Genomic DNA, 12,500 nt, shown 5'->3' on the forward strand with positions numbered 1-12,500 from the left:
TACAACAAAAAAATAATAACTTTACTATCATATTTTTAGTCTGTATGAGAAAACACTTAAAGTGCATCAATTTGCCTGAAAAACAAATAAGGAAAAATAAATAAATACATTTAAAAAAAAAAATATATATATATATATATATTAGTGTTGTCCTGATACAAATATGTTATTAAAGTACCGGTATTTCGGTACTTTTCGGTACTTTTCTAAAAAAAAAAGGGGACCACAAAAAAATGCCATTATTGGCTTTATTTTAACAACAAAAAAACAATAAAAGTAATATAGATCAATTTACAACAAAAAATAATAACTTTACTATCATATTTTTAGTCTGTATGAGAAAACACTTAAAGTGCATCAATTTGCCTGAAAAACAAATAAGGAAAAATAAATAAATAAATTTAAAAAAAAAAAAATATATATATATATATATATATATATATATATATATATATATATATATATATATATATATATATATATATATATATATATATATATATATATATATATATGTATATATTAGTGTTGTCCTGATACAAATATTTTATTAAAGTACCGGTATGTCGGTACTTTTCGGTACTTTTCTAAAAAAAATTTGACCAGAAAAAAATGCCATTATTGGCTTTATTTTAACAACAAAAAAACAATAAAAGTAATATAGATCAATTTACAGCAAAAAATAATAACTTTACTATCATATTTTTAGTCTGTATGAGAAAACACTTAAAGTGCATCAATTTGCCTGAAAAACAAATAAGGAAAAATAAATAAATACATTTAAAAAATATATATATATATATATTAGTGTTGTCCTGATACAAATATTTTATTAAAGTACCGGTATTTCTGTACTTTTCGGTTCTTTTCTAAATAAAGGGGACCACAAATAATTTCATTATTGTCTTTATTTTAACAAGAAAATCTTAGGGTGCATGAAACATATGTTTCTTATTGCAAGTTTGTCCTTAAATAAAATAGTGAACATACTAGACAACTTGTCTTTTAGTAGTAAGTAAACAAACAAAGGCTCCTAATTAGTCAGTTGACATATTCAGTAACATATTGTGTCATTTATACACCTATTATTTTGTACACATTATTAAGGACAAGTGGTAGAAAATGAATTATTAATCTACTTGTTCATTTAATAATACTATCTACTTACTTTCTCTTTTAACATGTTCTATCTACACTTCTGTTAAAATGTAATAATCACTTATTCTTCTGTTGTTTTGATACTTTACATTAGTTTTGCATGATACCACACATTTAGGTATCGATCCGATACCAAGTCGTTACAGGGTCATACATTGGTCATATTCAAAGTCGTCATGTGTCCAGGGACGTATTTCCTGAGTTTATAAACATAACATGAATATTTTTTAAAAAGGAAAAAAGATTTTGTGATGATAAAAAGTATCAAGGAATCATAGTAATATCGACTAGATACGCTCTTGTACTTGGTATCATTACAGTGGATGTCAGGTGTAGATCCACCCATGGCGTTTGTTTACATTGTGACGCCGGTGAGCTATTGTATCCTCCTACGGTGTGTAGTGAAGCATGTTTAGCTATTCCTCGTCCTCTTTTGTGCCATTTAATAGTTTGTGACGTGTATTTTCAGCCGTCTGGCGGCGAGAAGGTGACCAGGGAGGGCTGGGTGAAGATCGACACCATCGCCGCCGACAAGAGCTTTTCCAAGGTGGAGCCGAGCTCGCCACACCAGTACCAGGACAAGCGATACAGTCGCGTCAACGTCAAGACGCGCAGCTTCGCCCCGCTCACACGCAACGGGTAAAACTTGACCGTTCCACATGTGCGTGGTAAAAGCTTGTACGTATGATCACAGTTTATTCACATCATACTAAGTGCAATCATGGAATAAAATGCAAAACTGCTTAATTTTTGCGTAAAAAACTTGAACAATTTTTAAACTGAAATCTGCAAGCAGGTAATTGTCCGATAATTACAAATTCTTAATTACAAAATACAAATGATAATGTTTAATACTTATAAAATTATACATAATGTTTATTTATGGAAGGTCCAAATTAAATAAATACATCTTTAAATAATTCCTTAAATGTTCAATAATTATTATTTATCCTAAAGCCATACATGTAGTAATTTAATGTAAAATTGCATTTAATTATTTAAATATTCACTTAATCATCGATTGCATCATTTCATTATTTTAATAATTATTTAATCATTTATTATTTATACATTTTAGTAGTTTTTGTATGTGTAAGTAATATGCAACAATAATTATTTGATACTTTATATTGACAAATGTGCTATTTCACACTGCGATATTGTTCAATTATTACTTGTGTCTAGCTTGTGCGCTACAGTTTGCTTAGCTGTTGTGTAGCTGCAAGGTCCTAGTAGCCTATAGCCGAGCATGTTTACCTTTTGGAAATACTTTTAGTAAAATGCAAATTTAGATGTTAAGTGGCTCTGAACTCGCCGCAGGACTGCTTGTATCGCGCATGGTATCGCACGTTTGACATGCAAGCCGATACCATTACTTTATTCGATGATGTCGGACCGATATCAGTATCCAAAAACAACATTTTGATAATTATGTTATAAGAAAAAGTATTTATGTGAAATTCCATTTGATATTTTTATTGCAGTCGAAAAGTTTTGGGTCGGATAAAAAATGACGCAAAATTTTGGATAATTTTGGGGATCATATAACTATGAATAAGTCCATTCATTTGAATTGGAGTTTTCGAGAAATTTCGGGAAAAACAGGAGTTTTTTGAGATGATTATTGTCCATTTTTTTTTATAAAACCAAAATTAGAACAATTAAAATAGGAATTTAAAAAAGTAAAGTAAAATAATCCTGCTTAATTTTGCTCAAAAATACATAGAATATGCTTGAAAAAAAATTAATAAATATTAAGATTGACTATTGTTCATAAAAAGTGTTATCATTTTTTTTTTAAATAAAAACAAAATTAGTACAATTAAACATTTAAAAAAAAAACAACATTAAATGAAATATGATAATTAATTAACCCTGCCTAACTTTGGTCAAAAATATGTAAAATATGCTTGATTATAAGAAATATATAAATAAAAATATAAATTATAAGAAATATTAAGGATGATTATTGTTCATAAAGAGTGTTATCATATATTTAAAATTAAAATAAAAACACAATTGGTACAATTTAAAAAATAATAAAAAATAATAAAAATGAAATAAAAAATTGTAAAAAATTAACTCTGTTTAATTTTGGTCAAAAATACGTAGACCACGTTTGAAAAAAATAACAATAAATAAAGTCGGGTTCTGGATGATTATTGTCCATTTTTTTATTCAACCAAAATCTGAACAATTAAAATGGGAATTTTCGGTCAAAACTGGATTTTTTTGAAAATGTAGGTAAAACAATAATTGTCCTAGACGATATGAATGGGTTGATGTTGGAATTCTCTGAAACGGTTGAAAAATGTTGACATAGTAACATTTTGAATTTTAATTGGTATTTCGGAATTCCTGGAATTTTGTAAAAACAGGTCATATTTACGGAAAAAGGAGGAGGAATGGTCAAAAAATCTGGTGTTAAAAATACAGCTTTGGAAAACCGGGAATTCTGAAAATTCCCGGAATTTTTTGAATTTGGAAACTGGTTTTATGATTGGTCCAAAGGGAGTGGAGTGTGTGGATGTTGGAACGGTTCAAATCGGATGAGAAATGTGGGATATGCAGTCAATTATATATTTCCCATTCATTGTAAATAGGAAGAAAATTACAGGAAATTCCAGGTAAACTGTGAAGTTTGTGAAAGGGACAACATGTTTTGCGTTCGATATAGTGGAATAGTAGTGTGGGTTGATGGTTGACATTGTAGAACTATGACTACGTCCAATCATACATACATACATATATAAATACATATATATATATATATATATATATATATATATATATATATATATATATATATATATATATATATATATATATATATATATATATATATATATATATATATATATATATATATATATATATATCCATCCATCCATCCATCCATCCATCTTCTTCCGCTTATCCGAGGTCGGGTCGCGGGGGCAGCAGCTTAAGCAGGGGACTTCCCTCTCCCCAGCCACTTCGTCCAGCTCCTCCCGGGGGATCCCGAGGCGTTCCCAGGCCAGCCGGGAGACATAGTCTTCCCAACGTGTCCTGGGTCTTCCCCGTGGCCTCCTACCGGTCGGACGTGCCCTAAACACCTCCCTAGGGAGGCGTTCGGGTGGCATCCTGACCAGATGCCCGAACCACCTCATCTGACTCTTCTCCATGTGGAGGAGCAGCGGCTTTACTTTGAGCGCCCCCCGAATGGCAGAGCTTCTCACCCTATCTCTAAGGGAGAGCCCCGCCACCCGGCGGAGGAAACTCATTTCGGCCGCTTGTACCCGTGATCTTGTCCTTTCGGTCATAACCCAAAGCTCATGACCATAGGTGAGGATGGGAACGTAGATCGACCGGTAAATTGAGAGCTTTGCCTTTCGGCTCAGCTCCTTCTTCACCACAACGGATCGATACAGCGTCCGCATTACTGAAGACGCCGCACCGATCCGCCTGTCGATCTCACGATCCACTCTTCCCTCACTCGTTAACAAGACTCCGAGGTACTTGAAGTCCTCCACTTATATGTATATGTATACATGCATATATATATATATATATATATATATATATATATATATATATATATATATATATATATATATATATATATATATATATATATATATTCATACATACATATATATATAAATACATATATATGCATACATATATATGCATACATATATATATATATATATATATATATATATATATATATATATATATATATATATATATATATATATATATATATATATATATATATATATATATATAAATATATATATAATTGTATTTTATTTTTTAAATAAAAACAAAATTAGTACAATTAAAACAAATTAATAAAGATAGAGAAAATGAAATGAAAAATCATAATAAATTAACCCTGCTTAATTTTGGTCAAAAATACGTAGAACACGTTAAAAAAAAAAACAATAATAGAGTAGAGTTCTGGATGATTATTGTCCATTTTTAATAAAACCAAAATTACAACATTTAAAATAAGAATTAAACAAAAGTACAAAAATGGAATAACCCTGCTAAATTTTGGTAAAAAATATGTAGAATACGCTTGAAATTATTACAATAAATAATAGGGATGACTATTGTTCATAAACAGTATTATAATTTTTTATTTTTATTTTATTTAATTTTTTTTATTGCAATTAAACGTTTAAAAAAAAATAACATTAAATTAAATATGATAATGAATTAACCCTGCGTAATTTTGGTCTACAATACGTAGAACACGTTCAAAAATAATAAAAATAAATAAAGTAGGGTTCTGGATTATTATTGTGCAATTTTTTTTTTTTTGCATAAAAATACAATTCTAACAATTTAAAATAAGAATGGGAAAAAAAAGTAAAACAATTAAATAATCCTAATTGATTTTGATCAAAAATATGTACAATATGCTTGTAAAAAATTAAAGAAATAAACAGTGTTATCATAAATGTATATATATATTTTCAAATAAAAACACAATTAGTACAATTAAAACAAATACAATAATAATAATAAAAAGAAATACAAAATTATAAACTAACCCTGTTTAATTTGGGCCAAAAATACGGAGAACATGCTTGAAAAAAATAACAATAAATACAGTAGGGTTTTGTATGATTATTGTCAAATTTTGTTCATAAAACCAAAATTAGGACAATTAAAATAAGAATGGAAAACAATGTAAAAAAATAATTAATCCTGCTTTTTGGTCAAAAATACGTAGAATATGCTTGCAAAATATTCAAGAAATAGTAGGAATGACTATTGTTCATTAACAGTATTATCATATATATATATATATATATATATATATATATATATATATATATATATATATATATATATATATATACATATATATATATATATATATATATATATATATATATATATATATATATATATATTTTTTTTTTTTTTAAATTCATTTAAAAAAAAAATTGTACAATTAAAACAAATTAGTGGAAAAAAAAATGAAATGAAAAATTATAAAAAATTAACCCTGCTTAATTTTGATCAAAAATACATAGAACACGTTAAAAAACAAAAACAATAATAGAGTAGGGTTCTGGATTAAAATAAGGATTTAAAAAAAGTACAACAATGGAATAACCCTGCTTAATTTTGGTCAAAAATACGTAGAATATGCTTGAAAATATTACAAGAAATTATAGGGATGACTATTGTTCATAAACAGTATTATCATATAATTGTTTTTAAATATAAACAAAATTAGTACAATTAAAAAAAATATTAAAAAAATAAATGAACTTCAAAATGATAATAAATTAAATTTGGCCAAAAATACTGTATGTAGAACACGCTTGGAAGGAAATAACAATACATAGAGTAGTGTTCTGGATGAATATTGTCCGTTTTTTTCATAAAACCAAAATTAGAACAATTAAAATAAGAATATAAAAAAAGTAAATACATGTAATAGTCCTGCTTAAGTTGGTCAAAAATACGTAGAATATGCTTGAAAAAATAAAAAAAATATTAGAGATTACTATTGTTTATAAACAGTGTTATCATATTGTCATATTTTTTACAACTACAAAATTAGTACAATTATAAAAAAAAAAGAATACAAATATAAAAAATGAAAAAAAAAAAAAAAGTAGAATAAAGTAACCCTGCTTAATTTTGGTAAAAAAATACATAGAACACACTTGAAAAAATTAAAATAAATATTAGGGATGCCTATTGTTCATAAACAGTGTTATCATAATTTTTTTTATATAAAAACAAAATTATAACATTTAGAAATAATAAGAAAAATAAAATAAAATAACTTGAAAATAGACTATTATTATCCAGTAACAGTGTTATTATATTATCACATAAAAAATACAAATGAAAAAGAATAATGAAATAAATAGAAAACAAATAAAACACACTTATCATATTTACAATCTCAGTCTGACCGTGTTGTTTCCCCGCCTAGATTCGTCCTGGCGGTGGTGGACAGCGGCGCCTGCGTTTCCCTCATAGGGGTGTCGGTCTTTTACCGCCGCTGTCCCGCCACCAACCTCCACTTGGCGTCCTACCCGGCCACGCCGTCAGGGGTGGAAACCACGTCCCTGGTGGCCGTGAACGGCACGTGCGTGACCCACAGCCAGGCCGCGGCGGGCGGCAAGCCTCGCATGCACTGCAACGCGGAAGGCGAGTGGATGGTGGCGGTCGGCGGCTGCGTCTGCGACGGCGGCTACCAACCCAACGACAACGGCTCCGCTTGCTTGGGTAAGACGGGCTGATTTCAAAATCACTTTTCTTCACTCAATGTGGTTACTGTTGACAAAGTCAGGGAGTTTGGGTCTGAATACAGGAAAGCTTTGAGAGCAAAGTAAAATTATTCAAACAAGAGCCAATAGTAGTTTTTGTTTTTGTTTACCTATTGTGCACTAGACACTTTATTTTGTCAATGGGATAGACTCCAGCCAACCCCGAGAGGGACAAGCTGTAGGAAAAATGGATGAATGGATGGATAAAAACACGTCACTTTTAAAAGGCACACACTCTGCTCTCATGAAACGTCGTTCAACTTAATAAGCTTGATATTGTCTTTTTTTTAAAGTAATACAATAATTAATTTCCCTAGTAACTCATTAGATTTAGCAAAGAGTAAATATGTTACTAATTCGATACATTTTTTGGCAAAGTGACGAGTAACTATAATTATTTTATTTTTTTAAGTAACTCATTTATTATATAATTAATATATTAAAATTAATATATTATATATATATATATATATATTTAAAAAATATATATATATTATATATATATATATATATATATATATATATATATATATAATTTTTTAAATAAATATATTATATATATTAATATTAATATATTATATAGTTAATATATTGTTGATATAATAATAATTTAAAAATAAATAAATAATGTTTATAGTATTATTTATTTAATTATATATTTATAAATATGTAAATAATAATAATTATAAAGTATTGCAATAATGATTTGAATATCTTGGTATTGCACAATAACAAGGTATCTTTAGGGACCAGTTTATCCATCCATCCATTTTTCTACCGCTTGTCCTTTTTTGGGGTCGCAGGGGGTGCTGGAGCCTATTCCAAGTTGAATTAAAACATAATTGTATACAAGGTATATATTCAATTGCTGACAAACCAACATACGTATCGCCGCTGCGGGATGATATCAGTACTCATCGTCATAAAGCATAAGAGATGAGCTACAGAGATGGAGACATGGGGGGGGGGGGGGTCGAGTCCTGGTGAAAGCCATGTGACACATTTGGGTCATGGCGACGTGATGGCCACTCGTCCGTGAGCAAATGACGGAAAAGTGCGGGGCGCGGAGAGAAAATGCAGCAAGCAAAAATGAAGATTGAATAATCCTGATGCAACGTTGTCGCCAAGCATAATTGTTAGCATGTTAGCATTAATATACAAATTATTAGCATGTGTGCATTAATATACACTTTAGCATGGAAACGCAAACTTTCATTTGTTTGCATTTAGAATGTTTTCCTAATGTAAGTAAGTATAGAACAAAATGATTGATAAAAAAACATTGTTTAAATACATTTATATATATATATATATATATATATATATATATATATATATATATAGCCGAGGTTAATGTGGTTTATCAGTTAGACAGTGCTCCGGGGTAGAGCGAAATATTCGTTAAGTCAGGAAAAAACACAGAAGCTATTTCATCCCTACAAGCCTGTTTTGCAGGGGATTTCAGAAAAAAATAAATAAATAAATAAAAAATAAAATAAAATAAAATACAATAAAATAAAATAAAATAAATTATAGGTACATATATATACACACCGGTATATATAGGGGATTTCATGTTGAATAAAAAATAAGAATAACAAAAATAACAAAATAAAATAAAATTAGAATAAATATATGTATATATATATATATATATATATATATATATATATATATATATATATATATATATATATATATATATATATATATATATATATATATATATATATATATATATATATATATATATATATATTCGTCACGTCAGGAAAAAACACGGAGGCTATTTCATACCTACAAGCCTGTTTTTCAGATTTCCCTGCTCTTCAGGGGGTTCAGGAAAAATCCCATGTTAAATATATTTTTTTTAAATAATACAATTATTAAAATTATATATATATATATATATATATATATATATATATATATATATATATATATATATATATATATATATATATATATATATATATATATATATATATATATATATATTCTTTAGTTCAGGAAAAAACACGAAGGCAATTGTATCCCTGCAAGCTTGTTTTGTAGGTTTCCCTGCTCTTCAGGGGATTGTTCCTTTGTTTTTTTCCTGAAATCCCCTCAAGAGCAGGTTTGTAGGGATGAAATAGCTTCCATGTTTGTTCCTGACCTAACAAATATATACTGTATATATATATATATATATATATATATATATATATATATATATATATATATTCTTTTGTTCTTGTTTACAGACTCAGTGAGAAAGTTTCTGCATACAGCAAGGCTTTGTGTAACATTTAGCTATGTCCTCCAGTGATAATACTACTTGTAAGAAACATGCTTCTTTTGCATAATGAAAATGATGATTATTAGCTGAGGAGGAGCGGCTCCACACTGCGTATGAACACACACGTAACCCAAAATAAAGTATCAGCCAAAGCTTTGAACAGAAATGGTCCGATACTAGTTTGTGCATCCCTACTAAAAAAAAAGGCTACCGAAGGGTTAATGTTCTGATTATTCCCGTTTTTTTTTTTCAGGCATGAAGAGTGATCAAAAATACATGGCTGACATTAAGGCAGAAAGAAAGTAAAACAAAAATAAAATAAAAAAGTCACACTTGAATTATTCATACAAGAGTTTATCGCCAGCAAGTAGAGCAGAACATTTGTTAACTGAGCGCTTTGGTGTGTCGTGCAGCAACTTATTGCAACCTCTTTTTAAAGAAGACATGGTTTTTTTTATGTTTTATTTACACACAGATTAAAAAAAAAAAAATGAATAAAAAAAAATTAAAAAAATAAAATAAAAAAAAGATACATTTTGTTGTGGTTTAATTAGCACTAATTGTATTTATGTCATGTGACCAAAGACTTGCCGGTAAATAATTAGCATAAAGTAAGAACATTTGTGACATTTTTAATTAAATAACTCATTTTCCATACCCTTTTTCCTCATTAGGTTCACAAGCAAGCTGGGTTTTTTTTCAGCAAACACTAGGCTCTCCAAGTACCACAGTAGCGTAGTAGCCATAAGTAATCATAAAAAGCCAAAAAAAAGGTTTTATTTAACAAGTACCGCATTTTCTGGACTATAGACCGCACCGGTATATAAGCCGTGCCCACTAAATTTTAGAAGAAAAATATGTTTCCATTCATCGGGGGCGGTACCTCTGGATTGGCAGACCGGGGTGGTGGTTCCTCTCTTTAAGAAGGGGAACCAGAGTGTGTGTTCCAACTATCGTGGGATCACACTATTCAGCCTTCCCGGTAAGGTCTATTCAGGTGTACTGGAGAGGAGGCTACGCCGGATAGTCCAACCTCGGATCCAGGAGGAACAGTGTGGTTTTTCGTCCTGGTCGTGGAACGGTAGACCAGCTCTATACTCTCCGCAGGGTCCTTGAGGGTGCATGGGAGTTTGCCCAACCATGGTGGTTCCTCTCTTTAAGAAAGATAACCAGAGGGTGTGTTCCTACTATCGTGGGATCACACTCCTCAGCCTTCCCGGTAAGGTCTATTCAGGTGTACTGGAGAGGAGGCTACGCCGGATAGTCCAACCTCGGATCCAGGAGGAACAGTGTGGTTTTCGTCCTGGTCGTGGAACGGTAGACCAGCTCTATACTCTCGGCAGGGTCCTTGAGGGTGCATGGGAGTTTGCCCAACCATGGTGGTTCCTTTCTTTAAGAAGGGGAACCGGAGGGTGTGTTCCAACTATTGTGGGATCACACTCCTCAGCCTTCCCGGTAAGGACTATTCAGGTGTACGAGAGGAGGCTACGCCGGATAGTCGAACCTCGGATCCAGGAGGAACAGTGTGGTTTTCGTCCTGGTCGTGGAACGGTAGACAAGCCCTATACTCTCGGCAGGGTCCTTGAGGGTGCATGGGAGTTTGCCCAACCATGGTGGTTCCTCTCTTTAAGAAGGGGAACCGGAGGGTGTGTTCCAACTATAGTGGGATCACACTCCTCAGCCTTCCCGGTAAGGTCTATTCAGGTGTACTGGAGAGGAGGCTACGCCGGATAGTCCAACCTCGGATCCAGGAGGAACAGTGTGGTTTTTAGTCCTGGTCGTGGATTGGTAGACCATCTCTATACTCTCGGCAGGGTCCTTGAGGGTGCATGGGAGTTTGCCCAACCAGTCTACATGTGCTTTGTGGACTTGGAGAAGGCATTCGACCATGTCCCTCTGGAAGTCCTGCTCAGAGAGTATGGGGTATCGGACTGTCTGATTGTGGTGGTCCGCTCCCTGTATGATCAGTGTCAGAGCTTGGTCCGCATTGCCGGCAGTAAGTCGGACACGTTTCCAGTGAGGGTTGAACTCCGCCAAGGCTGCCCTTTGTCACCGATTCTGTTCATAACTTTTATGGACAGAATTTCTAGGCGCAGTCAGGGCGTTGAGGGGATCCAGTTTGGTGGCTGCAGGATTAGGTCTCTGCTTTTCGCAGATGATGTGGTCCCGATGGCTTCAACTGGCCAGGATCTTCAGCTCTCACTGGATCAGTTTGCAGCCGAGTGTGAAGCGACTGGGATGAGAATCAGCACCTCCAAGTCCGAGTCCATGGTTCTCGCCCGGGAAAGGGTGGAGTGCCATCTCCGGGTTGGGGAGGAGATCTTGCCCCAAGTGGAGGAGTTCAAGTACCTCGGAGTCTTGTTCACGAGTGAGGGAAGAGTGGATGGTGAGATCGACAGGCGGATCGGTGCGGCGTCTTCAGTAATGCGGACGCTGTATCGATCCGTCGTGTTGAAGAAAGAGCTGAGCCGGAAGGCAAAGCTCTCAATTTACAGGGCTATCTACGTTCCCATCCTCACCTATGGTCATGAGCTTTGGGTTATGACTGAAAGGACAAGATCACGGGTACAAGCGGCCCAAATGAGTTTCCTCCGCCCGGTGGCGGGTCTCTCCCTTAGAGATAGGGTGAGAAGCTCTGCCATCCGGGGGGAGCTCAAAGTAAAGCCGCTGCTCCTCCACATCGAGAGGAGCCAGATGAGGTGGTTATTATTATTATTATTATCATTATTATTATCATTAATATTCTTAGTATTATTCTTAGTATTCTTATTATTATT

At 32.2% G+C, this 12,500-nt stretch overlaps 1 protein-coding gene across 1 annotated transcript in view; it reads left to right on the top strand.

Moving 5' to 3' along the window:
* The window catches only part of LOC133659835 (ephrin type-B receptor 5-like), a 101,710-nt gene that overhangs the window by 59,907 nt on the left and 29,303 nt on the right, over nt 1-12,500 (top strand). The window contains exons 3-4 of the mRNA XM_062062621.1: nt 1,628-1,797; nt 7,109-7,404. Coding sequence (XP_061918605.1) covers nt 1,628-1,797; nt 7,109-7,404 — 466 coding nt within the window. The remainder of the gene's footprint in view (nt 1-1,627; nt 1,798-7,108; nt 7,405-12,500) is intronic.

The sequence above is a fragment of the Entelurus aequoreus genome, linkage group LG11 (assembly GCF_033978785.1).
Source record: "Entelurus aequoreus isolate RoL-2023_Sb linkage group LG11, RoL_Eaeq_v1.1, whole genome shotgun sequence".
NCBI classification, from domain to species: Eukaryota; Metazoa; Chordata; class Actinopteri; order Syngnathiformes; family Syngnathidae; genus Entelurus; species Entelurus aequoreus.